Source organism: Perissodus microlepis, chromosome 19 (assembly GCF_051167445.1).
Source record: "Perissodus microlepis isolate ML-2025 ecotype Zambia chromosome 19, ASM5116744v1, whole genome shotgun sequence".
NCBI lineage: Eukaryota > Metazoa > Chordata > Actinopteri > Cichliformes > Cichlidae > Perissodus > Perissodus microlepis.
Window position 1 is genome coordinate 6,189,505 of NC_140479.1, and position 27,892 is coordinate 6,217,396.

Consider the following 27,892-nt stretch of genomic DNA (forward strand, 5'->3'; position numbering starts at 1 on the left):
ACCCAATACAGCAGTTCTGTGTGACCTAAAGTGGACAGACTTTTAGTTTGAAAAGGAAGGAAGTGTCAGCTGATTGACACTCCTTGATTACAGCGCCTTTTCTCAAAACTAGTGAAAACTAGGTTAGCACCAAAAACATGCGGTAGGTTTAAATTTAGGTCTGCAAATAAAAAACTGCAAACTGTGATATACAATTGCTGAATGAAAATTGAAGTTCCAGTGACAATTTGAGTCAAGGAGGAATTGTGTGGGATTTAAAATTGAATGAATATAACTTTACTGGAAAGTGACGCTCGAGAATTGAGGTTGGAGTTTTTAAGTAGGAAGTAAAATTCTACAATACAAATGTAAAATTTTCCCTTTCAAAGTGCTGATTTGAACTAAATGGAACTTGGAATTTTACAATGAATACATAGAAACACTTTACAACTTTAGGATGAATTCAAATGTCTAGAATGAACAAGTTACAGAATGGAAGGTGAATGAAAGCTTCAAGAGTACCTTAGTGAAAGGTCCAGTTATAAGGGCATTTGCAGTAGCCAATGACAGCTTTTTAACAAATGACAACACAAAACAGACTTTGGTATAAAATACTTTAATAAATAATAGTATTGTTCTAAGAACAAACAAAAAAAATTCCACTAACAAACCAAGACTTTTACCAAATATTATACAAAATAATTACAATGTTCTGCACATTCAGCCCTCCGTGTGGGGCTAACAGAAAGTAAAAATTTACTGAGAGAAAAATTATTTGGGTTTTCTATGAATGCATCTGCATTAACAAAAAATATTGAAAAAAAATCATCATATTCATCTGCAAACAGTGACGATAACTGACCCCCAACCCCCTCCTGCAACTGCTGTGGAGGTAACACTAAACATTTCTCTTCCTGTGTGTTCTTAGTGCAGAAACAGACTGGACAACATCCACAACAGTCAAACAACATCAACAGTAATACAACTTGTTCCCTTCATTAGACCAGAGTAGATACACACAGGGAGAGGCGGTACATTAGGATACAGACACATCTATTGCAAGCAGGTTCCCATTCACACAACACACTGTCTGTGATGAGGTTTCAGTGTCTTGCTAAACAGCACTTCCCCTGGGTGGATGATTACCATGGAGTTGTTTGAAGCCAACACCATGCTGCTCTGTGCAGCATCTCTGCTGTCGGCAGACTGTAGAACTATAAATTTGTAACTCACATACTAAGAGGCTAAAGTGAGACTGGCAGCGGGGCTTTTAAGTTGTTTGGACCCTGCGTCCTCTACATACTGAAAATAGAAATCAGATGCATCAGTGCTGATTAAAGATTCACCAAAGTTTTCCTTTTTGCCATTTGGTGTCCAATAATCTCGTAAGCAGCATGTGGCAGAGCACCTCAGAACCGTCAGTCAAAAACTTTCTTAACTTGAAATTATATTTCCATTCTGCCAGACATGAACAGAAACCACCCAAAATGAACCGCAAAAACAGTTATCTGAATCATTTATAGCATGCAGCGCTTCGCCTTTGCTTTTGACAAGACAAATATCAAAATTCTTCAATTTGCTTGCCTGCTGTGATGCCAAAATGATGATTGTCAAATGTCAGTACATGCATTTCTGTAGGGAGTATGACATTAATGAATTAAGAAGTGCTTTCGGGAACAGCTTTACTCATTTTGAGTGATGATACTGAGGAAAACCTGAACAAAGAAACCTAGATCTGGATCTACTCGAACTGTTTCAAATGTAAAAGAACAATGTGGATTAGAAGGTAGAGATCAGCAGTTATGAGTGAGTCATTAAGTGATAAATGACAATGGTGTGTTACAGCAAGTCCAATGTGGAGAAAATGAAAGAAAATAACATAATTTAGCAAAAATCCAACAGAAAACTGAGCAAATACATAAATTAGAACCTATCTGGATACAAAATGGCATAAAATCAAAATAACATCAGTCATATTAATATATTTTTTGGAGGACTGGCTTTATACTTAGCCCTGAACACTGTGATAATGAAATTCAGGGACCGAAGTTTAAAAAAATCAAATGGGACCCCCCCCCCAAAAAAATACACTACGAATTGAATTTGTAGAATTAAAAATATCAAAAATAATAAAAGGTGACTATTGCAAATGCTCATAAAATTTCACTCTGGAGGTCTCCAATGAGATGAAAATGACTGTTAATGATGGAGTTCCTGTAGCTGTAGCACTGATGACCCAGCTGATCCTCACAGCCTGTTCCAATGACTGGCAGGTCTGGGATCAGCTCTCTAACAAATAATTCTAAACATAAAGACAAACAATCAACACTTAATTTCTCTTTAAACAAGTTTTCATGACTCAGTGGGACCACGGGCACTGAAAAATCTGTCTAAAACCTGTCGTAGTGTCAACAGACACTGATAAACGGAATGACATAATTAAAAAAAGAAAGAAAGAAACAACCACAAAACAATCTTATTCTTTAGAATAACTATGATACAAAGCATCACTTAAGTTATTAAACTCAAATATAGACAGCCATTTTTTATATTTACATATGTACAATGCAAAGAAGAAAACAGCATTTACTGCGATCGAGTTGTTGTTAGGACTTCTTTCCCTTTTTGTGTATTTAAAATCTGCGTACAGTCTACAAGAGGAAGGAAAGAAGTAAAAATAGGAGCTGAAGGCACTTTTCTACTAAAGCAATATGCTGAAAAATAATCATGCAGACTTGCAGGAAGTAGTGCCAATTATTTTCAAATGATATATAAACCTTTAAGATGTTTATGACTGTAAACAAACAAACAAAAAAAATCATGCCAGGCATTATACAGTGGTTACTTTGTGCCAACTTTCAAAGAACTTAAATATATATATATAAAACTTGTTTTTAGTATTTTTTTTCTTTAAATAAAAACACATGATTTGAAGACAGTGTAGAAAAGGCCCACAGGTGTGGGCTAAGGCAGACAGGAAACAAATGCACCACGCCACGCAGTAGAAACGGCGTTAACAGCTGCCAGCCAATGACGTTCAGTTAAATCTCCAAAGTTTCAAAGAAACAAACATGAGCGTTAGTTTTTTTCTAGTGAAGCAAAAAAAAGAAAGAAATGTGTGTAAACAGAAAATCTAGAAATGTGAAAAGAAAATTCTTGATTTCAACAGTGTAACAATCCAGAAATCCCGAAGCCGTGATGTTTAATTTTCATGCCTCTTTTTTTTTTTTTTATAGTAACATCTGTGCTGCAGAAGAAGAACTTAAATAAGGCGAGGCAAATAAAAAATATAAAATTAAAGCATCTGTAATCTTCACTTTTGGTGCTTTTAAGAGTTGAAAAGTCAGTGACATTGAAGACATCGCAGTTTCTTCCTTTTACTCAGACGGTCCCTCCTCTTCCTGTGTGGGGTTCACACGTAGTGATCTTTAATGTCCTCGCTGAGTTTGGCGGCATTCAGGTTTTTACACCGGTTGTCTTTGGGGCTGTACGCTGTCCGGTGCGGCACCTTCAGCGGACCGCTGCGCGTTGTACAAATCATCCCTCCCTTACCCATCATTCCCCTGTCCTGTGTTATGGTGCACTTCTGAGGCGGACACTTGTCTCCCATGCCCAACGCCCTTTCCTCGTCTTCCGCCTGATCCCCCTCGTGCTCCCCGTCCTCCTCACCCTCGGCCCCATCGCACGTCCTGTCAGAGGGGCCCATCAGTTTCTTGCATTCGTACTGAACGTCTTTGTCGCGGTTATCCTTGAGAGCGTTGCTTCGCAGCGGCTCCAGCTGGTTGTTGACTGTTGTTTCCTCAGATCGGGCCGCTCTCTCGCGCTCTTTCTTCCTCTTGCGGGTCCACCAAACGCAAACAACGATGCAGAAGATCCAGAGAACGCTGAAGACCACACACAAAACTGGGACCAGGTAACCTGAACAGGAATGTTTAATGGGATATTAGGAGATCATTGCATTTAAAGATGTTACAAAGATATATCATACCATCGGCAAAATTAAGAAAAAAAGCATGTACCTATTGTTTTGTACAGAATATAATAACTAAATTTGACTAAATTTGGAACCGCTTGAGTTTTTTCTTGCAGATCAGAGGCCAGAGAGTGATTGTATAGAATTTTGTAACATCAGTGTGATTCGTGATTGCGCAACACAATTTTAAGTGATAAACTGAACAAAAATGCTGGCTGTAGCAAATATGACAAAAATACGGTAGACTAATTCTCACAGAGGAACCGATGTGTAACTCACCAACAGTAGGGCACTCCACCACCACCTTCACTTTGACCTCAACCACTGCCAGAATGATGGTGCTGTTCTGGCGTTTGGACAGCGCACTGGTGATAGCGCTGGCCACCTTCTGGATCTGTCCACAGTCGCCGTCTTTCGATCCTCCATCCTGCTCAAAAGACTACAAAGAGGAAGAACAGGAACCATAAGATTTATTTCTCTTTTGAATTCAAAATAACTTGTTTCGCCATTTAGATTTGAATATGTGGTGGGTATAGCTCGGGCCTGGAGTAGAGAAAGTTTCGGGTTTTCATAGCTGATTGCAGGAATTAATGGTTTCATTCAATTATGGTCCTGGAAGACACTTGCTTTTGTATAATCCTGGATTACATGAGAACATCTCATTGCATTCATTTTTGGTTAAAATCACATCATTTCTATGCCTCTTCTGAAAGGTTCATCGTGTCACGTTTAGTTTTCTACTGCCAGAAAGTTTGATTTTCACAAACCAAACCCAGAAGATAAGCAAAACCAGAACCATCGTGACAAGAATAACAGAGAGAGTTCCAATCAAATCATGATCCCTGCACACACTAAAATATGTAATGCACATCTTCTTAAACATCTGACAGTTGCTTTTCATTACAGGGGACACAAATACTCCCTCAAACCTTTCAGTGCTCTTTGAATAGAGCTTTTCAGCGATGTAAAGAAAAGCTGATTTGTAGGTAAAAAGAAAAAAATTTGCAAAACACAGATTCCCTCAATGCAGCGGAGAAAGAAAAGAAGTCCCATTCGCCAAATGGTCAAAGTCTCGCTCGAGGCTATGTAAGAAGACAAAAAAGAAGAAGAAGAAAAAAAACCCACATTCATCCGTAAGAATAAAAGAGATTCTCCTCCCAACATCTGGCAGACTGTGAACCCACCCCCCCGCTGAGGGTGGAGTTAATTGCCTAATAAGGTGCTGATGGTGAGAACAGAGAGGTGGAGTTGGGGATGCAGGGCTGTTGTTGGGGGATTAGCTGTGTGCTGTGTAGTTCAATTAGGACAAACAATAGAAAAGAGGCCAGCTGTGCTCCCTGCTCGCCTGGGGACAAACACTCCTTTTTTCTTCTTCTGAGGAAATCAGCAGCTCATTCACACACCCAACTTCCAGACTGACTGACAGATCACATTGCAGAGATACTGAGCTCAGTGCACAACGTGCATGCTGTAGACTGCACGGAGATCCTTTGGAGTTTTCTCTATATATTGTTTACTGTGTGTGGAGGTCCGAGATAACTGATGAGGTTGATGAATCAAATCTAAAGTGTTTTTCCTCTGTCCCATGTCTGCTTAATAACACCCAGATACTATTGAAGGATTTATTTATTTTACCATATTTTGTTCCAGTTTTGAGAGTAAATGTATCTAACACACTTGACAGCAACACATGCTCAATTCTAGAACAATCACTGTTCTAGTGTTCCTCTTGTGCCAGAAAGCGGCTATCCTGAAGCAGGAGCTAAAACATCCCAACGCTGGAGTTCTAAGAACTTAGTCGTAATTTTGGGCATGTAGACAGGGCTCCCTCCAAGAGCTGTAAGAAGAATCAGTCCACATCCTCTTACACTATTTCTACCTAGCGGGAAAGGTAATCCTCAGCAAAAAAAAGCTCAAACAGGAGGAAATAATTTTTTTTTGCAATTATTTGGGACTATCTTGAGCAGCGGATGAAAACACATTTAGTGTTTAGTTCATTAGTGTTGGTTTGTGTTTGTCCAACCCCAGCTGGTCACGACAGACGGCTGCCCCCTCTGGAGTCCGGTTCTGCTAAAGGTTTCTTCCTGTTAAAAGGGAGTTTTTCTTTCCTACTGTCACCAAGTGCTCGCTCAAAGGGGGTTGTTTGATTGTTGCAGTTTTCTCTGGGGTTATTTAGGGTCTTTACCTTACAATACAAAGTGCCTTGTTGTTATATAAATATATGTATACCATATATATATATATATCTATATGGTATATAAATAAAACTCAACTAAATCGAATGCATGGCTACAAAGACAGAGGAAATTCCACCAGCGCAGAGAAACATTAGCAGTCCTCCAAAAAGCCAACAGCATTGAGCCAAACGTTCGCGATGCTATCAGCAGACAGAACGCTGACTGGTAGAAATGCTGGCTTGGACAGTAATGGGAACAACAGTGGAATTCCCCATGAAGAGAAAGAAGCACAAAAAATCGTTAAAATTAAAAACAGTTTCCAACACTCCACTACAAAAAATTTCTTATGTATGATGACTGTTTTTTCCATGCCAAGCGCTAAAGCAAAGGACCAACACAGCATGAACATAAACAAGTGTTTCCCACCTTACTAGTTTTTCCATATCTGTATATAAATTCAACACTGCCACACCTACAACAAGCGGACATCAGTCTGCAAAGTTCTGTGCAGCACCCATGGACAACCCTGTGATGAGCATGCCCGATGAAACAAATCGAAGTAAACACTTTCAAATATTTGGCCTCAACTTCTTGAACATCACTCAGTTTTCCTTAAAAAACATTTGAAGAGGCCACAACATGTTTGAGGGCACACAAACCAAGGCAAGCCAAGCGTGCCTCACTCGTCCCCACATGCATTCTGAAACACAGGCATCGCACTTCTTTCTCCGCTCAGGTTAAAGCCTGCGCTCAGATCATAAATATTGAAACTGAGCGGTGACATATCACTGCAACACAAGTCCGCAACAAGTGGGAGTGGAACTTTTTATTTTTTTCCTCCTTCTTTTTATGAAAGCCTTGTTGAGGACTTTGGGTGGATGTCAGGCTCACCACTCCTTTTCCTGTATCTGTCGCTCAAAACAGGCCTGCAAACATCAGAGGAACAAAAACTAATCCCCTCCATTAAGAGCTTAGATGTGACTGATCCCTCAAGTCTGGGTGGCCGAGAGTGAGAAATACAGAAACTAAAACAAAGAGGGGGGGAAACAATAAAGGAGGGTGAATAAAAGCAAGCAAGGGAGACAGATGGGATCAGACAGATTGTGCAGATATTAAAGGAGAAGATAAAGAAGACGGGGAAGGAAAAGATGCAGAGGAAGAAGAAGAAATACGCAGAAGGAGAGCAAGATCACCAAGTTCCCAAAAGTAAAGCTAAATTTTAACCAGATGTTGTTAAAAGCATCAAATACTTCTTTCTTTCCTCTCTCTGTTTTCTAAAACAAGGACGAAATAAACCAAAAATAGAAAAAAGATCTGATTTTATTGTCCTCTACTGGAAACAATTTGCAGTGGGGGATTATGTGCGATTCAATAAAGTGGAAGAAGAAAAAAAAGGGACAAGTGAGGAGGAGAGACTGGGAGTTCGTGTAAGCAGGATCAAAGATCAGACAGGCATCTCCACAGAATCATGGTAGTGGGTGGATGCAGTAGCCATAATGGGGGATGAATTATTTGCATAAAGATACATATTTCAAACTGAAGAAGCTTCTCGGATGAGCGGTGAAACATCTTCAAGCAACTTAAAGAAGTCGCTTTTCTTTCCAAGCTCCTTAGACTATGATGACCTGTATGACTGAGAACCTTCACAGACTTTCTAAACGTTTCTTTCTTCCTTTTCCTGTCTTGGGATCATCCTAAAACTTCTCACCAATGCTTTTTGCTTTTTGAAATATAAAGGCACACGTCAGTCTTATATTGTGGGACAAGTGCACACAAGTGCGTGTGTGTGTGTGTGTAATAATTACCAAAGCGACCTCCACGGCATCACTGGTGGAGTAGGACTGGTCACAGAGGATGAGCAATGCCCGCTCCTCAGCAAGCGTCCGAGTCACGGGGAGATACCTCAGCTCTGAGCAGATGTTCTCCACTGTGGTTCCCTGCGGCACACGGACAACACGGGTGAACAAATTCCTCTCATTCCTTTTAAGTCTTTCTTACATGGATTCAATCCGAAAGCATCCCCCAGCAGGGGGGAAACCTTGCCTCATCAGCACTTTGTCAGAGGAGCAGATTTGTTCCCATTCAGACATGCCCGACAGGCACATTAAATGACCCAGACAGCCTCCAGGTGCTGAAGTGATGTGACCATTAAGAGTAGAGCATTCGTGCAACAGTCATACTATCTTTATTTGTATGTTTTCACATGTTCTGGAAGATTTCCAAATCTGAAGAAACGTTCAACCTAACTAAAAAAACCTCCGAACATCACTGTCTGAATCAAGCAGTTATGGGATAAGACGCACTATCAAACATCAGACTGTCAGCAGAGGAAATAAAAACATGCAGCGGGGCGACAGAACAGACAGTCTGCTCTTTTGCGTGTGTGGCTCCAGATTCAAAGAAACGGGACATTTAAAATAACTGTTTATGATCTTCTTCCCATCCTGTATTGTTAGCATTTGATAATTCCTGCCATTATCAAATGTCAACAATTCCCGGCGGGAGGACAATCATTTCCAGTGTTTTGTTATGACATTGCGCATCACCAGGCTTGAATGATAGTGTTTGATGGTTGGGTAAATGCTTCAGCCTGAGCTCAAACTTTTCCCCTCCCCCTGCTAAGACTCAAAGTTTTTTGGTCAGTACAGAGCTGATCCAGCACCGGTCCCTTTGTAAAAGTGTCCTTTATATTAAAAGCCATGTGTTAATATTAATAAAGTCTTGAAATGTATGGAGAATACATTAAGAATCACGTTTATGTGAACCGTGCCTGCAATGTAAAACCACAGATTTTTATTCAGTGCCACTAAAGCATAAGACATAAAAGGCTTTTGTAGCTGGACCCACAGACCAAGCTTAAAAAAATTCAGAAGACAACGATTCAAGTTCCTACTTCTGTATGATTTACTCACCTGTGGCACTTTGTCCTTTTTAAAGATGAGTGTGATGTGAGCACAGTTGTTATCCAGATAGCCGCTGTTGGGTTCGCACTGGGTGTGCAGAGGTGTGGGGGGGTCTGGCGTTGAGCACACCCCCCACTGATGACAGGGTGGCGAGAAGCAGGTGAGGAACTGGTGCTCCACACACTCGTGACCTCCGGGGCAGGACGGAAGGTTTGCTTCGGGAGGCGGAAGAGCCTTCGGGAGGATGCAGAGCTTACGGCCACATCTCACCTAGAGGAATTCAGCGTTCAGAGAGAGGGTCCACACCAAACGCTCAGTTAGCTAATACCGAGCTAGCTTAGATTTAGCAATTACGATTCATTCTCGTATTCCTAACCTTGGAACAGTGAACATTCCCGTTGACACACTGGCATGTGTTACATTCCTCCTCCCAGCGGCTGCCGTGAGGAAACTGTAGGTCAGTGTGACGGCATGGCTTCCCAAGTCCGATGACTGGAAAGAAGAAAGAATTAAAGCAACAATTGAAGTTGTCAAATGTAATCTTAAATGTAAGTTATAATCCTTAAGCTGCTGGAGTTCACTGTAGTCACATGAAAGCCACAGAGCTGCCCTAGGTAGACATATTATTCTCTCTCCTTTTCTTGTGTCATATACAGTACCTACTATCAGAGTAGTGAAAGCTTACATTAAAAATGGTGAAAGTTCAAAATAATGATGTCAGTGTATGCCAATGTAGTCCTGCAAGCCAAAAGCTCACTCCATTTCAGATACTTTTTCTATTTTTAGCTCTGCTTGATGTCATAGACAGAGGATATTGCAAATATGGTCGTCTTAGCCCCTCCTGCTTTTAAGACCTTGTGTTTACTGGGGACAGCCAATCAGAAGAAAAGGAGCTTAAATAGAGGGTCAAGGGATCTACGTATAGGCTTCAGACCCAAAGGGCACACAAAGGGTGCTAAATAAAGACAAACGTTTGTGAAAAATGAATGAACAGCTACTCTGATAAAAGGTCCAAGCAAAGAAATATTGGAAACGAGCATAATAGGTCTTCTTTAATAAAATGATTCAAATCTGATTATTGACAAAAATATGGTTTACGTCTAAACCATCATCTTATGAACCTCTATAAACAGCTATTTTTTGCACTTACAGTCTTGGCAGCGAGGTCCAGCATGTCCTGGAGGACAGAGACAGCGGTAGCCATTGATCTCGTCCATGCAGGTTGAACCTTCAGCACAAGGAGACGACTGACACTCATCAATGTCTGAAAGAGAAAACCGCAGGCAGCGTGCAGAGAATTATTAAACTTCTAATGCCCACCGTAGACCAGTCTAGACAAGTCCCGGTGACTCACTGTAACAACTGTGAGTGCTTTATTTAAAAAGCAACCATTGTAGGCATTGTTGGAAAAAACTTTTCAGATTATAGCGCACAGAAAGTTGAAAACTACAACCTAAAAACATTAAGAACTAAAAAGTATTTTTAAGTACAGAGATTTCTTTCAGTGTTGCATTTCTCTTTTGAGTGTTTCTCTACTTTTTAAAAAAAAAAACGTCTCAATGACCGATGTACCGGTTTGGTTTTAAACTCTTTAAAAGAATAGCGCTTTGGTTCAGCGGGGGCTTTTTCTGAAGAGCTCTCTCCCAGAAGGGCCACGGGAGAGCGCACAGACCTGTCTGACAAACTTCAGCTCTGACCTCGCTCGGTGCAGAGGGGAGAGGTTAAGACGGTCTTCCTGAAAGGCTTCCTAATCTGTCGCCCTGAAACAATCGGCTCACGCTCCCTCGCTGCGGCCTTTCACCCCTGAACCCCCGCCCATCTGACCCCAGCCTCATGCCCCCTTCCAGTTCCCAGGGACTCACTGATGCGGCAGTCCGGTCCAGCGAATCCTGGAGCGCACTCGCAGCGAAACCAGTTCACACCATCCACGCAGATGCCACCGTTGTAGCTACAAAGGAAACAGACCCAAACAAGTCAATCAAAAGTGGATTTAACCTAGAAACAAATATTCAGTTTTTGATGTTAACAAAAGCTCTCTGAATTTTTTTTGTACTTGGTAAGTAAATATTCTAATTTGACCCATATAACCCCGCCCACAAACACAAAAGTGATAAGAAAATGTACGCATAGGTGGAAAATGGGTGAACGGGTAGATATGTGTAGCTTAGTAGTCCTGATTTATCCCACGCTCTGCTCTGTGAGTCTGCAGAGCCTCTGAGGCGCAGCAGGATGAAGCTGATCCCAGATCAATGTCCAGGCTTCATATGTAAATCTGCCCAGGCCACATACCGAGCCCCCCAAACACCCCTCAACACCTTCACTCCTTACAATGTTTCCCAGGTCGAGGTCGGTGAATGGTCAGAGGGGTGACACTTCACACTCTCCTGCACTTCTCCCCCTCCTCATCCACCGCCTTCTCCAAAAAACCAAAACCACCACTAATCCACCTGTCAGTCATTGAAGGGGAGGGCAAGGGGGAGGGAAGGCTTTTGTCCAGGGTAGCCTCTCTGATGTAGAGAATCCCAAGATCTCAACAGTTTGTGTACTCCTCATTTTTTCAATAAATTGCAAAAAACAAAAAAATTATAAAATGTGTTGTTTTGTGTAGCCAACCAACCAACAACCTCAAACTCATTAACAAAAACAAATCACATACAGATTTCCTTAGATACTGATATATCGTAGCACCAATACATTTTTGAAAATCATTAGAGGGCAAAATATTTCCATATCTTACCAGGGATGAGGATTGCAGTCATCAACATCTGCAAGAGGAAAGACATAATTAACTTTAAAACTTGAAACCTGTCATAATCCATAGGTGAGAATGAGTGAGTTGTATAAATGTATAACAAGCATATGTAACTGATTTTATCCTGATGCTATAACAGTATATAGATATACGTTTTTTTAAACACACAGTATCTGCATGTATCCTGGTTAGTAAGAGAATGTAAGAAATACCCAAAACTTTGCATACTCTGTGAACATGTGGGTCCTTCCCAGCCGTCTTTGCATATACAAGTGTAGGCGTCTCCCCCTCCAACACATGTCCCTCCATTTTCGCAAGGACCTGAATCACAGGTGCTGTTCTTGGCTAAAAAAACAAATAAAACACAGTAAAAAATTTTTTTATAAATCATTAATGTAACTCTGTGTTTTTGCAGTGAAACAAAAGTGAGGCTGGTGTCTCACCCGTGTTGCAGGTGCTGCCACCCCAGCCTGAGTGACAGCTGCACAGGAAGGAGTCTCCGTGGTCATAACACGTTCCCCCGTTACTGCAGGTAGTGGAGTCGCACTGGCTCTCGCCTACACCGAGATGGCATGGGGAAAAGATTTTAAGCTTTTGACGCAATGCAAAGTGTCTATATAATGAGTTGGCTCACATGTTGAACTTACGTGAGTGGCAGGTCTTTCCTTTCCAGTTGTCTACACAGTTGCAGTAGAAGTCATTAAGCAGATCGACACATTGGCCTCCATTCTGACAGGGGTTCCTGTTGCACTCGTTTACGTCTGGAAAAGAGTGAGACAGCAACTCAGTGCACTCGTTTTAGCTACTGATTACCGTCCTAACGTATCCATATGATAATAGTTTGGTTCAACTCTTCAGTAAAAACTCAAGCTTCTCTAGCCCCAGGCATAGTCTTGGCAGAGATTATAGTATTTTGCACTCAAAACTGTCAATGTTTATTTCACCAATAAATTACTTCTGTCTAAACCTAACCCTTTTCCTTTCAAATATAATATAGACTGTCATCTGCAAATGTGTGCACTGTCTGTAAGCACATAGCCACAAAATAGATTTTGAGTCTGTCAGCTGGCTTGATTGTTACATTTTACACCTGTATTTATCTCAAATCTTCTAGTCCTCTGCGAGGTCCTCAAACTGCTCGTCATTCCTCTTGTGTCTCCCATGGCTGTGACTCATAATCTGCATGACTCAGCCAGGCTCTCCTTTACAGCTTGTACTGTTGAGCTACACCAACACTGAGAAAAATCCACTCCTCTGCCACACACCTACACACACTCACCAACATCACAGAGGCTGCCCTCCCAGCCGTCTGGGCAGAAACACTTAAAGGAGTTGATCTCATCGATGCAAGTGCCTCCGTTCTTGCACGGAGATGATGCACAGTCATTAATGTCTGCAGGCAAAGAGAGAAGAGTTCTTTTGACACCCTGTTACTTTTCAAGAAAAGATCAAAACTGTTGATTTCTGTCTTTTACATTTTGTTTATTGAGATTCTTTCTTCCTTCTGCTGTAGACCAAACTAAGTAGACCAAACTAAGACAGTCATGATTGCTGAAGTGAGAGTTTGAATTACCGTAAGAATTATGTGGTTCCCAGTGATGGTAACTGATGATAAATATAGTCAGTGTGTGTGTGTGTGTGTGTGTGTGGGTGGGTCAGCTAATAATGACTCACTCTCATGGCAGTAGGTGCCAGTGAATCCCGGATCACAGGAGCAGCTGAAGTTCCCAGCCGGCAGGCTGATGCAGCGGCCACGCGGTCCACACACATTGGATGAGATGTTCCACACCCTCTTTTTAGTGTCGTTAGTTGTGACGGCAACAGTGCAACTATCAATCACTTGGGGTAACAAAATGAAAAAGAGACGATCAGCAAGGGGAGCACCTTGGAACTATTTGTCACAATTTTCTGACGAGTACATTTTTTAAAAATGTGAAGATGCTGGGTTACCTTCACATTGGTTGGTCTTGCAGTGGTCCTTGAGCTCTGAACAGGTTTTGCCCTCATAGTCATCCGGACAGCTGCAGTAGAAATCACTGGTCAGGCTGTGGCACTGAGCCTTGTTCTGACACGGGTTTGGGCTACAGGGGTTGTTCTGAAACTTCAGGAAGAAAAACAGAAAATGCATTTGTGAAACAAAACTACAGCAAAAACATCAAACTGTCTTCTGCATATTATATAAGTTGGATTTAGTCCTTACCTCACACGTTGTTCCAGTGAAGCCCTGTGGGCATTCACACATGAAGCCATGCAGCAGGGTGTGGCAGCGCCCGCCGTTCTTACATGGACTGCTACTGCACCAGTTCCTCGGAACCTCGCAGTGCCGACCCCCAAAACCTGGCTGGCAGACACACTGGTAGCCTCTGGCCAACTCCTGGTATAAAGATAAGAAGTCATCAAAGTGTCTGCTGACACATTTTATTTATAGAGAATAATTAAACTGTCACTTTTGTCCAGATATGTTCAAACTTTCACCATGACAACTGCTGTGACATTTGGAAAGGGTAAGTTGCACATCACAAATAGTGACTGATTTCAGTTTATAAGGAAAAAACTGTTTTTCACTAAGAAACAGCTCAACACCTTCTTTAGCTAATACATGCAAAACTAACCAGGCGGCTGACGCAGCTTACTTGACTAACTTGATCAATGCCATACATGGCATTTTCTTTAATACTTGATTTATCTGAAACAGGCTTCTAATCCAAACCCAAGTCCATATTTGAAGTTTTGTTTTTTATTTGTGTAACAAAACACAAAAACTCATTCAGTCATTGAATGTTGATAACCTTTCAAAGTCATAATAGCCTTAAGCTTATTCTTTTATGTTTTGACAGGTACTTGGATGGTTGACAAGAAGCACGTTACTTCTCCGTTGCTGTCATCACATCAAAAATAAAATCAATAAAGACCTCATTATGTTTGAACTAAAAAGTCTCACCTTGCAGGTCCCTCCGTTCTGACATTGTCCGTGACAGCTGTTCATGTCTGTTGAATAATCAATCACAAGAAAAATGTCAGATCTGAAACCGACTTTGACAAAATGGGCAGAACAGTGTTGTAACGTGCAGCTGCTACAGGAAAGTGGTCGATGAAACCAAAGCAAAGTTTTCCATGCCTGGAAGAATTGCAGATTCAGAGGTGCAGATGAGCTGTGAGAATGTGCAACGGAATTTAACTTGCAGAGGGAAAAAAGCTAACCCTAAAGAGTTTAAGCAATTTAAGAAAAAAGTTTGATAGTTTGGGAAAACATTGTAGTTTTAGAAGCGTGAGCCAGTGTGTAGCAGGTACACAGCCATAAGGGAGGTATATAAGAGACAGAATACAGCTAAAGCCCAGCTTCCTTGGCCGACAAGCTTCTCTTCCACCGCTCTCTGCAAATCTCTGGATTTCTCAGTAGATGTTTTTCTTTTTGTGCTTTCTAAGAAGATAAACTCTTCTTGACTTTTTTAATGTAAAATATACTATATACATATGAATTATTAAGGACTATACTGGACAGCAGCTCATTTTGTTGCTAGCACACCTGTGTCACCAAAGCATAAGGAAATTCTAGTCAAAATGTTTTGGTCACATAATATGAACATGTACTTTCTACTGTTGGAAGAAGTAATATTTTAAGGTGAAGTTTTGATTGTTTTGCCAATATTTTTTAAATTTACCACTGAGCTTAGAGATTGGACTGTTTCTGAAATTAAAGGTCAAAGATAAATTTATTCTTTAATATATCTTTAATAAACGTGATTAATTAAAACAATTTGCCAAAGAAAAAAACTTTGGTGGCATTTTTTTTTTTTTTGCTAAAAATATGCAAAAACAGGTTAAAACTCACATGCTTTTAAGGCCCCATGTGACTTTTTTGTGCAGATATTTTTTTCTTTATTTCGGGAAAAGAAATAACTGCAGTAAATACTATGTTCAGATATAAAAAGATGTTACCTATTATATTGGAATTTACTGGAATTTTGCTAGGAATTTTGATATCGATAGATATTAATAGCATATTGCTATGCTGTCAGTGCTTCTAGTAAGCATCTAGAAAGACCATTTTTCCTGAAAAATTGGTTATTATTTTTGAAATAGGAATTACATGATGTAGATTTTCATGAGAAACCGTCTATCAACAAACACTGATTTACTGCTACAGTGGAAAAGAAGCTGGCTGGACAGAGGCCCCTGTTTCACCTCCGTTTTCTACAGGTAGCTGGAAAGAGGCTAAAGACTAATGATCTGCTGGACTGATACTAACTGATGTCACAGTTCTGGCCCACCCATCCATGAAAGCAGGCACAGTGATATCCACCAATCAAGTTTTTGCAAGCGTAAGCATTGAGGCACGGCTTCCCCGCGCACTCATTTACATCTGAAAAATGGAGATGAGAGACACAGAGAAAATGAATTAAAGCCAAGAACCTGCTCAGAAAGCCCGTCACCAAGCACAGCCTCCCGTCACACAGTCCACTGAAATGAAGGCCAAAGATCGAAGGTCTTTCCCAAACTTCCCTTTTAGCGACAACTTATGTGAATTGTTTTTGTTTTTTTTTTCATTTCATTTACGGGCTTTAAACGCAGACTTCAGGAACAAAAAATGCTCCATGGTAACTCAAAGTGCTGCGAATTATCCTGCAATATTTGACTCATGGTAACTCTTTCCAACACCTTGATTTATGGTTGTCATCCGCACTGGGCATACGCTGTTTGTAGACCTGTTTGGAACTGTTTCCAAAACCAATTTTGGTGCTTTGATGGTTATTGGAAACACTTCAGTAGCGCCCTACCACAGCACAAGTTTAATTTAATTCCTGTATTGCTCACAGCTTTCTGCACTTATTATATATATATGACACATCAAGTTACCTTTTGCACAGTGTGCAGTCGTTTGCACAACCCACTGTCATTGTTGTCATCTGTTGTCTTGTATCGTTCTGTTCTGTCTGGTGTTGCACTGTCTTTGTTTTGTGTTTTTGCCATTTTTGCACACTTGCACTTTATGGAGTCCTGTGTTGATTGTCTGTTATATGTCATATGTAGCACTATGGTCTTGGAGGAACGTTGTCTCGCTTCACTGTGAACTGTACCACGGTTGGAATCACAATAAAGCCACTTGATTTATTTAAATAAATGAACACTGAAATAAATGTAATGTGTACTAGGTAATATTTAATCAGACCACTTTAAATGATCCCAAATATTCTGGGTTGTTTTCAAACATGAAATTGCCAGCACATTTACAACGTAAAGTTCATGTCTGGATGGGTGTTTACTTTTCCACTGGTTTCCATTGCCTCCCCCTACTCCTGCCATTTTGTCCTCATCCCCACCCCTAGGGGTTAATGTCTCTCTTTTGCATTCCCTGAGGGCCAACCTGCGGCATTCCAAGTGGTCAGTTTCAGAGGCAGCGCTCGCCGCTCCCACCGTGCCGCCTTGCCCACTATAAACCAACACACAGTGCATTAATACTACTCCCAGGAGGTAAGCGGCACCTGTTAGCCTGCTGAAACTAAACACCCCAAACCCCTTCCCAAAACCCGAGCCTCCTCCCGATCTAAAGCACCCGTTCACTTCATCTCCCTCTCCCACAGGTACCACCCTGCTCCCTGAAAGGGGAAGCACTCTGAGAATAACAGGACTCGTAACACAAGCCGCTGCATTTCGGTTGCTCCCTGTGTATGTTTACAGGTTATAAAGTGTTTCCTGGCTGAAGCCGGAGGGTGTGAGGGCTCCGCTATGCTGGGGCGTTGCCTCACTGTAGCGCATATACTCCACTGTTACGGCCAGTCTGGAGCCAAAGATAACCCCCCAGTGGAGTAGATTTGGTCCCAAGGCTAGCAGTTGCCAGGCGGGGGGTTATTTTTAGCTTTACTCAAGTCACCTGGCTCAAATTGCAGACGATGCTCGGAGAGCGTCTCCGCTGGGCATGCGCATGCACAGACAGACACACGCATGAAATTAGTGGGCCTCTTGCAGTTATACTGCTAGTTAAACGATGTGGCAGGATAAACAAACAACTAGATATGCTGTAACTCTGCGCGCAAGTGTGGATGCATGGAATTCACCATAGGTGCCACACACATTGGCTTCACCACATATCATCTAGCATGCAGTGGTTTTTCAAATTAGGATTTTAAAATTAAAATTATATAATATTATGAAGGTTCTACCTGAAAGACACCTAATTTAATTTGAAAAACACATCAATTTACGATGTTGAGCAGTGAAAAAAAAAAAAAAGACCTGCTCAAATGAGTGTATGATTCTCTTTCTTAGAATACATCATTCATTAGATGGAGACAGACAGACATACCTATCTGGCAGGTCTTGCCTGTCCACTGTGGAGGACAGAGGCATTCGAAGCCGTTCTCCATGTCGATGCATGTCCCGCCCTGAGCACAGGGGCTGGAGGCACATTCATCAGTGTCTGAAATATAAGACGTATGTTAAAGCTACTATCACAGCCACAGTACTTAGTGTGGTACAAAAAACTATAGTTATATGCATCCATCTAAGTAATATTTGCCATACCTGGGAAATACCTAGACAGTTTAGCACCTCTCACCTTTAGCACAGGTTGGCCCAGTCCAGCCAGCAGGACAGTGACACTCAAACCCCGTAGGGACTTCGTGGCACGTCCCTCCGTTGGCACAAGGGTTAGACACACAGGCATGCTCCGCTAAAAAGAAAGTCAAATGTCTAATTAGATCTTTATGTTTCTTTGGAGCTTTGTCCCAAATGTACTGTGGCCCAAAGCAAAGGTCTTTGAACCTAAATTTTTGGTGCGTTGTATTTAGACACTGACCGATTTCGCAGTTCTTGCCAGAGTAGCCATCCGGACAGGCGCAGTGGTATTCGTCTGGTTCCGTGTTCATACACGTTCCTCCATTCTTACAGGGCCGGTTGGTCCCACAGTAGTTCAGATCTGCACAGAGACAGAACAGTAAATTGTGTGTGTGAAGTGATATTTCTGGGAGAAGCTATCTGATAGATAACTAGCAGCAAAATTGTTACGTACGAAAGCCTCCCTGACCAAAAAAATAATAATTAAATACTTTGAGGTGTCATTATTCTGCATCTCTGTGCTCTTTAACTTCCAAAACACATCAGCCACCATCACTTTTTTCCTACAAAATGATGAATTTATTCCATTTCTATCTCACTACCCTGCATCCTGACTAGTCTCACCATGAGGCCAAGATGAATCCAACAACAAAGGATCACAGTCCTACAGGAGCAAGAGGTTTTCTTTATTTCCAAGACATTGGACAACTGAAATGGTACCTATTATGTCTGCTCACATTGTTGTCACAGTTATATTTTCTTTGATCACTACAACCCAAAGACATTTTTTATTTACTGACTAATTTTTAACATCACAGCTTAAATAAGCCTCGAGCATCTATTTAAGCAGTCGCTCCCTCTGCAAGCCACTTGTCAACCCACCTCCAACCCAGCTCCTCCATTTCACGCTATTCATGTTGTTTCTGACTTAATTAATTCCATTCAGGTTATATGCTGCCGCCCTCCCCACAAAACGGAGGTATACTGCCACATGTCAATTAGTGCACACAGAATAAGAATCCTGTGTTGACTAACATGGTCCCGTCAGAGCTAGCGTCTGTAATAAATAACCATAAGGATTGTTTGTCTTGGAAATTCTGGCTACGTTAAAGATGGATATCTTAGATCTTAGAAAACATATTTAACTTCTGACCTTTATCACATAGCAGGCCTCCCCAGTTCTTCTCACAGTTGCACTGCCAGGGCTGCTTGCAGGTACCATGAACACAGCCTGGGTATGGCAAGCACTCCTCACACAACGGACCCTGCCAGCCGTAGTTACACCTGCAACACAGAGAAAAGAAATGTCCTTATTTTTATTACCAAATACTTTTGCTGTTGATACAGACAGCACACCTTGGCGGCTGTTTTTGCCTCCTCGCTTCTTTCTTTTCCTCAATCAGGAGCAATATAAACCCGAAAACTGGGTACAGACAGTTAAGCTCCTGAGGACTGAAATACTTGTGCCATTACTAATAAATAAAAAGCACACAGAGAAGAGGGAGAACAGTGGGTGAGTGTATTTATTAGCAAAATAAGTGCCTCTTATTCCACACACACAATAAGAATGTGTTCTTAATAGCACAACCAGCTCGAGGGAGCATCAGGCACACAGACACGCTTAAAAATGCGAGGGGAAAGGGTGGAGGGGCGGGAGGATTTAGCCTTGAGAAAGAGTGATAGTTACGTATTGATAACAATAAAGTCATTTAATACTTCTACGATGTCGGGAAACACAGAGGAGCACTTGATGTCATGCCATCGTGCCAGTGGGACATGGCTGGTGAACACGAGGGGTGCGAAAAAAAGGGCAATTTATGGAGTTCAGAGAGGGAAGAATTCTGCATACATGAAGGGTCAGCAAGTACAAACATCACTGTACTTGACTCAGTCACACATTACCACTGTGACACTGCAGCTGAACGCCACAGCAGGACAAAGCATCTTCATCGAGGTGAGTGACATGTTTGCTGCCACTCCTAATCTTAGAACATGCAGGGCCAGGGGACATTCCTGAGTGTGTTGTGTGTGTGGGTCTGCAAATATCCCGTCATGCTTACTTTCATGTGCACATTCATTCACATTTCCTACAAAGTTTCAGGTCAATTATTTAAAACTAGCTTATGTCTTACTGCTGTAGCACTTATATATGAAATGTAACTTCACTGCTAATATAAAAGTCCAAAAGTCACGCGAAATAAGTGACATATAATGTCTCATCAGAAATCTTCAAATTGTTCATTTTGCCAACATATTTGTCCAAAACTCCCAAGTATTAAGTATTAGCAAAAAAACCTGCACTTTTATTAGAGTTAAAGCCTTCCTTGGTGTATAATACTACTTATATCATCAGAGGCAATACTGTAATCTACAAAATACTGTCGATAAAAGAGAAAAGTGACCTTCTAAGAGCCCGCCCATTTTGTTTGTTTTGTGCATTTCTTCACACAGACGTCATGCACGCCGTGTCTGCTCTCTGCCCTCTTCCTGTGCCGTGAGCGTGGCTTGAGGGCAAACTTGGAACGGGTGTTTTTTTGTTTTTTTTGTGGAACGAGGCTTAGTCGTCTCGAAGCAGAGGCCGGCACAGGGTTAGCTAATCTGTTGGTATATGGCAGCGCTCTGTTATTCCAAGGCCAGCGGTAACCTTGCTCCACCTGTCCTGTCATTTCTCCGTTGGGGCTATTTTGGGGCCCGCAAAACCCACCTCCCCACCCAACCAGCCCTCCTCTCCTTCGACTCTCACGAACACTTCAAAATGGAAGCCGACCAAAAGGCAGCGAAATGGGACCAAAAGGCAGCAAAATGGGTCTCTGTAGCCTGCTGTGATGTGCTGTAGTACTCTGGGACAATGACAGATGGGACAGCACTCAAAAAGAATTTGACTGGGCCCTGGCGTCCAGGAAAACTATCAGAAACCAAAAGAATAAAGCCTATTTGACCCAGGATTACATTTATTATGGTAGCTAATTTCAAATTTTGCTCTAACGGTCTTTAAACTCAATTCATGCAAAATGCTAACAACATATTTTCTGTAGCTGGTGACCTTTCCTATTAAATGAGCTTGGAATTCCTGTGTGGGGTATCAGGCAAACAGAGTCACACTTAAAACAAAGAAAGAAATGAAGCAGTGACCAAGTTCTGATTACATCAAAACATGCACAGACAGTTTGGTCTCATGCACAACTTGCAAGTCGAAATGTTTTTAACTGTATGCATGACTGCAATTTTCATCTGATCTCGCTCTGTATTTGCAATTCACTTATGCATATGTGTGTGTTTGTGTGTCTGGGAGACAGTGCTATGTATTGTTTACTACTGTATGCAGTGTTGTCCGGCTCTGCGGTTGGCAGTAGTGCCCTGCACACTGTCAGCGGTGGCAGAGCGGACAGCCTGTCTGGCTGCAGTGTGGGAGAGCAGGGAAATGGTTTCGGGCAGCCACAGGCCAAGGGTGGCATTACCCACAAGCACCGTCACTGGGCTGCTGCTGTCCCATCAATTGAGGGGGCCGTGGGGGCCAAGCCAGGGCCTAAAATATCCCTCCTTTACCACAAAACCCCACGCCCCGCCGCTGCCCCTCAGACAAACCACACCCTGAAGACGGGACGGTGGGCCGAGGTAGAGGGGGCTGTGTGTGTGTGAGTGTCTGTGTGTGGGACCACTGAATTATTTACAGGCAAGTCTCGCGCCCAAATCCAGCAGACGGACTTAGCCTGCTGTTGCCTAGCTACATGTTTAGTAGTGTCACATGAGGGAGCGTAGGTTGTGAATGCGCTGTGTGTAAGAAACAAGATACCAAACACACATTTTTAGTTTCCTTCTGCCAGGCTGAGATGCTTTTTTTTTCCCTGTTTCTTTCTCTTTTCTCTTCCCTCAAAATTTCCCAGACATTAACCCAGCAACTACTTCTTCTTCTTCTTCTTCTGTTTTTTTTTCTCCTCTCTGAAATATAAAATGTTTTGACCACTATGAGTCGGGTTTTCTCTGTTCTATCATGGGGACAAAAGAATCGGGGTTTAATACTTCTTCTGACAACACATTCGCTCTAACTTGTTCAGTATGCGTTCGCCCTGACACGGTTTTCTATTTGAATCATATTAATACAAGCCCGTTTGTTTTGCGAGATCGCATTACGTGTGATTTTTATGGAGCATTCAATCAATTTGCACCTGACACCTCAGGCTGAGCCACACTGTAACGTTTGACAGGCACATATTTGCGGCTTAGGTGGCTGTCTTCTGAAGAAACGGATCCTCCGTGTACGTTATTAGATTTACGTGTTTTGTAAACGGTTAAATTAGATTTTTAATTAAAGGGCCTGTATCATCCACAATTTTCATTGCATCAAAATAAAGTGGAAGTGGCTGGATCCATTTAAGACTTTTCCACTGACTCCATTGAAAGGGGGCTAATTATGTTTTACCTCAAGTAATGAAGGCAGTGTATATGCAAGTGATCCCCATGAGAAGACTTCAGACTGCTCTAAACGTGAAGTTTTATACAGTTTTTTTTCTCTTGGACCTGTATGATGTCAAAGACAGGGGATACTCTTAGTAGGTTAGTCTCACAGGAGCCCCACTCACCTGCTATTATCCAGTAAGAAAGTTGGCTTAAAGAGAAGGCATAGTTAGCTAAAATACCTTGTTTTAGAAGGTGGATTAACTTAAATTAAAGATCGATTAAGGCTAAAGTACAAAGTTGGTGTGATAGACAAGAGACTGTTTGTTTTTCTTCCGAATAAATTGTGACATAGATCAGCATTTCAACCTTAACATTGATATATAATACAAATAAATCCTTCTAATGCAATTCATTTCATAATTTATTTCATATCAGTTTTTCTGTGCTCAAGAGTGTTACGTTTATTGTCAGGTGTGTCTGTTTTAGTTTTATTCTCACACAGTTAGGCTTACAGTTTTGTTATGTGTTCGTATAAATGTGAACTATCCCCCGAGTCTCTCTTTCTCTTTTGCTTCTTCTCTTTCTCAGCGCTGCGCGTATGTGCGCTCCTGACGGCGACGAAGCTCCAAATCACATGTTGAGGCACATTCCAGGGTGTTGCTTTCTCTTGCAATCCTCTGGCCATTTTCAATGAGAAATGTCAGCCTCATCAAACCTAATCAAACCTGCCACAGTGTAAAACCCTAACCTCCCTCCCTCCCTTCTGTCAACGCTGCTCTTCTGATGTTTCCAAATACTTGGCACTATGTGTGTGTGTGTGTTTGTGTGTGTGTGTGTGTAGTTTGGCTTTTTAAAGCTTGTGTTCCACTCTGTCTAAATGTACAGTTCAGTTCCAAATGTAATCAAATCTAAATATCACTCTGCTGCCATCTCTGCTGTTCACATAACTGTAAACGCTTCATCAGCCTTTTTTAAATGCTTGTTGCTTTAAGCAACAACACTGTAGCTAGTGTAGAAGTACTGGTCTAATACTTTTCATGAACACACGGGAGCCATGAAATACAATTTTTTTGGAGCAGTAGCATCTCTGATTTGTTGTATTTGGTATCTCATAGAACGTTCATCCAATGAATTATCAAGGCTAAATTACTCAGGTAAAGTACAGCCAATCGCTAGACAACAGTGTGTGTTCTCCAACTGGTTTAAAAATGTTTTCTGAGAGTTGTTGGTAGTTGGAGAACATGAAATTGGTCACATATATATATACAACCTCCTTGTGATTGGTTTGGTCAGTAGCAGGTTGTCACGTAAACCGTACATGAAAAATGGTCTCCTCAAGGTAAAAATTCAACCCACAACTTTTTTAACTTGTGGTCAGCCAAATCTTTTACTTTGAAGATGATCATTGTTCACTTCCTTTTTTTATGAGATTGAGGTATGCAGACAAATCGACATCTTTCAAGAAACTGACGTGTGACTGCGTCTGTTAATGACCAGCAATCTGCCCACAAGAACCACTCAGAGAATACATTTTTTTCTCCTAGTGACTCAAGATTGTCAGGGGGTTGATGACATGTCTCTTAGCCTGTGTCAACCAAAGCATAATGAAGGTTATTTGTAGTGAGGTAAGTTCTCTTGGTTTTGACACGTAAACTGTCATTTAAGTAATTGGTATTTCTTATTTCATGTACTTTGTGTTGTTTGTATAAATGGACTTCATTACCTTATTATATATTTATATTCGAGGTACTCACAGACTATGTATTGACCTATAATTTGAGTTACCATTAGCAACCAGTGACACTGCCCTCAATGCCCCCTGTCTTTATCCCCGCTTGCTGTCTGTAGCTTTGTGCGCGGAATCCACACTTCCTAACATAAGAGTGCCAGCCATAACAAGATCCAGGATAGGAAGAGGTGATGTGGGCTCCAGACACTGGAAGAGGGTGGTGGAGGGAAGGGACTGCGGGGAGGTACGGTGCCTCTCTGTTGCTGGAGAAGGATGAGGAAGGAAACATGGAAGAAAAAAAACAAAAAAAAAAACAGGCTGCTTTCTCTCTTTCTGTGTGCGGGCAAGAGCAGGCCAGCTTTAGAACAGGAAGCAGAACAATAGCTTCTGGATCAGAGTGGAGCTGAGGGATGGAGGTGGAGGAATGGGGGGCAATGCATCAGACTGGGATGGGGGAGTTAAGAGTGATGCGGGGTTAGGCTGCTTGGTATGTTATTAACAACCCCCTCACCCACTCACCACTCTGTTGTGTCAGGACTGTTATTCTCATTAAGTCCCTATGTGTTGGAGGTGGTGGTGATGGTGATGGGGTTTCCATCCAAACAAGAACACATTTTCCATCACTTGACAACAATGCTGTAAGAGAAACAAAGAGGTGCATAAAAAAAAAACTAGAGGTGACTTACTTGCATTCTCCTGGCACATTACAAATCCCGTGGATGGGGCTGCAGCCTTGTTTGCAGATGGCTTTTGAGAAGGAAAAGAGAAAACGACATGTATGGATTTGTCCAAAAATTGTGAAAAACTCTTTTATTTAAAAGCATAATAAAGCTAACATAAAGCATTTGAATTCTTTTGAGCTTTCAGTCATTAAAATGTCCTTCCCTAGCCCTCCTTGCTTGTGAAAATGCAGAGAAACTTTGCTGTTGTGACAATAGATGGATGAACTGTCAAGAGAGCTGAAGGTGCCTTCAGCAATGGCAGGAATTTCCAGACATTCTTCACATTCTTGCAAAGTGACATTTGACACGAATTTCCGTGAACTTCTGAATTTCATCCAAAAAGGGCAATAAGGAAGGAAAAACTGAGGATCCACGTGATCACAGTAAGCTTGGATGAGGAGTGTTTATTTGAACCTGGCTGCTTTTGGCTTTCCAAAAGTGGTAAGTAATTAAAAAAAAAAAAAACATTTAAAAACAAAAAAACAAAATAACCAACAAGAAAAGTGGAAAAGGATGCCAATGAGAGCTTCTGAAAGACAGTTTTGATTCATTTTGATTCATTGCACATATACCAGTACTCCCCCATAAAAAGTGCTACAATTTCACTATGAAATAGTGAGAAATAGATACATTATTAACTGGTTATGACACTGAAGATTTAAGGTTTAGATTGCATTATTTAGTTAATTATTAGTTATGGATTAATTATTTTTATTTTCTTATTAACATTATTACATGGTAGATTGTGTTGCTGTTTGCACTTTGACTGATATATTTTTTCCTACCTTTGTTGCAGTCAGGCCCTGTCCAGCCCTCCATACATTCTTGGTTTCCAGTTTGGTCGCACACATAATGGCCGAAGTAGTCATTGCGTGGACGGCATACTTTATTGCATTTGGTGCCATAGTAGTTTTCATCACAGCGCACACGGATGGTGTAGCCAATACTAGCAATCAAAGTTTTATATTCCACCACTTGTTTCTCCTCTCCAGGGTTAATCATTCCTCTGTGGATGCTGCGCACTATCAGTAGCTCATCATCTGGACAAATCAAAAACAGATGATACAGAAACAGATGTTAAAAAAATGCTATGACAAATTATGCTTGTTATTTACTCAGTGGACAATTTTTCCTTTTAACTGAAAAAAAACCTGCAGCTCATGGAAACAACGTCAGTCGATTTTCACAGGGTTATCTCTCCCAGCTTTTTAGGTCAATATAAATGGTTGCCAACTGCATAGCAATGGAAGATTCACAATACTGAATGATGAATTCTTGAGGCCCCAGTGCAGAGCCCTGTGGTACTCCGTGACTAACTTTCCTGTCGCTAAACTGACTAAAATCAAGTGGCGTCATTAGTGCTGTTTATAATGTGCACTAATTCCTGACAGATTATCTTTGCTACAGTCACAACTTGTACTGTGAAAAAATCCAAAGCCTGTCAACTGGTGATGCAGTTCAAATTTTGCCTCACATGGTATACGTGGACAGACTTCCTTTCGCAGTCTAGGAAAAGTTGAAGTAGTGATTCATTTTCACGTATACAGAAAAAGAACAAAAAACACAGAAATGCTCAAAAGATCTGATGTTTTGGGTCATTTAGAATGCAAAGTCTGAAAAACAAAACTTCTGAATGGCACTGCGTAGAACAGTGCTGATGCCAGTTATGAGATTTAACCGTACTGAACTTGCTGTTTTGATGAGACAATCCAAAAGGCTTTCAAGATTGCCTGTCGCTAATACACATCAGAGAGAAGGTGTAACCTCTGGTCAAGCTTCACTCTGTTCTATCAAGAATGTGGTAAAAGAAAAAATAAAAGTTGAGGAAAAAGAGTGAAAGAATCGGAAAATTAAGCAAGCACAAGCGAGGTCTGCGAGGGCTTGATAACCGAAATGCTTTTTCAGTTTTCCTGCTTGGTGAAATGCTTTTCAGGCCCCCTCCTCTCCTGCCACCCACTTTCAGGATATCCAGCTCGACTTCATCGGAGCCAGGCCGGAAATAATAAGAGACGGGGAACAGGCAAGGAAGGGCGACATAGGAAAGGCCCTTTAGCTCGTTCTCAAGGAACAGAAGCACCACGACCCAGCAGGCTTCTCTGCATTCTCTTGTTTTTAGAGAGTGACAAGGTGGAGATGGACTGAAAGACTCGTTTTTCTCTCCTGGCTCATAAGCTAAATGCTGACAATGCTATTAATGATATGTTTCCATTATAACTTGGGTTGTCTTTAGTTTAGCAAAACTTTTCCTTCCAAAATGCAAATTATCTATGCAAAAAAAAAAAAGCCCCAGAGATAGGACTACACCTTAACGTTTGATTCAGATTTTCATTCAGTAAGTAAGCACTGAGTTTTCCTTTTTGGAATAGGGATGCGGTTGGCTTTTTTTATAGTCATCTAAGCTGTCTCAGCTCAAGTGTCAGACACTCTTTAAACTCACGCTCAGTTCACATCATTGTTGCTAGCTTAGAATGTAATGTATTTTTTTTTAAAGTTATGATGAGTCATGGGTAGATCTGAGCTGAGAAACCCAGGAGACTGGCCGTAGTCACATGAAATGTCAGTCGCAGGGTTAGTCCCACCCTGTCTATTTTAGCCTATATGTGACATTATTTACAAAAAGGAACATTGTGTTGCAATAAATAAGCTCCGAGACTAAAGACTGAGACCATAAACTCATCAGGGGAGTGTTTACTCAGGTCACACA

The 27,892-nt window shown here is 41.4% G+C and overlaps 1 protein-coding gene across 2 annotated transcripts in view; it reads right to left on the reverse strand.

Moving 5' to 3' along the window:
* Positions 1 to 578: 578 nt before the first annotated feature.
* The window catches only part of LOC146365247 (protein jagged-2-like), a 51,229-nt gene continuing 23,915 nt past the window's right edge, over positions 579 to 27,892 (reverse strand). The window contains exons 4-26 of one of the 2 annotated variants that reach the window (XM_084914253.1): positions 25,974 to 26,228; positions 25,153 to 25,213; positions 19,493 to 19,623; positions 18,581 to 18,700; positions 18,341 to 18,454; positions 18,089 to 18,202; positions 16,034 to 16,147; positions 14,726 to 14,772; positions 13,985 to 14,158; positions 13,735 to 13,885; positions 13,459 to 13,623; positions 13,064 to 13,177; positions 12,432 to 12,545; positions 12,228 to 12,341; positions 12,013 to 12,129; positions 11,770 to 11,797; positions 10,895 to 10,980; positions 10,183 to 10,296; positions 9,409 to 9,524; positions 9,042 to 9,302; positions 7,935 to 8,066; positions 4,232 to 4,391; positions 579 to 3,897 (exon numbers count right to left, since the gene is read on the reverse strand). In XM_084914253.1, the coding sequence (XP_084770379.1) occupies positions 3,392 to 3,897; positions 4,232 to 4,391; positions 7,935 to 8,066; positions 9,042 to 9,302; positions 9,409 to 9,524; positions 10,183 to 10,296; positions 10,895 to 10,980; positions 11,770 to 11,797; positions 12,013 to 12,129; positions 12,228 to 12,341; positions 12,432 to 12,545; positions 13,064 to 13,177; positions 13,459 to 13,623; positions 13,735 to 13,885; positions 13,985 to 14,158; positions 14,726 to 14,772; positions 16,034 to 16,147; positions 18,089 to 18,202; positions 18,341 to 18,454; positions 18,581 to 18,700; positions 19,493 to 19,623; positions 25,153 to 25,213; positions 25,974 to 26,228 (3,308 nt within the window). In that variant the 3' untranslated portion in view covers positions 579 to 3,391. The remainder of the gene's footprint in view (positions 3,898 to 4,231; positions 4,392 to 7,934; positions 8,067 to 9,041; positions 9,303 to 9,408; positions 9,525 to 10,182; positions 10,297 to 10,894; positions 10,981 to 11,769; positions 11,798 to 12,012; positions 12,130 to 12,227; positions 12,342 to 12,431; positions 12,546 to 13,063; positions 13,178 to 13,458; positions 13,624 to 13,734; positions 13,886 to 13,984; positions 14,159 to 14,725; positions 14,773 to 16,033; positions 16,148 to 18,088; positions 18,203 to 18,340; positions 18,455 to 18,580; positions 18,701 to 19,492; positions 19,624 to 25,152; positions 25,214 to 25,973; positions 26,229 to 27,892) is intronic. The other variant, XM_084914254.1, reaches the window with a different exon arrangement.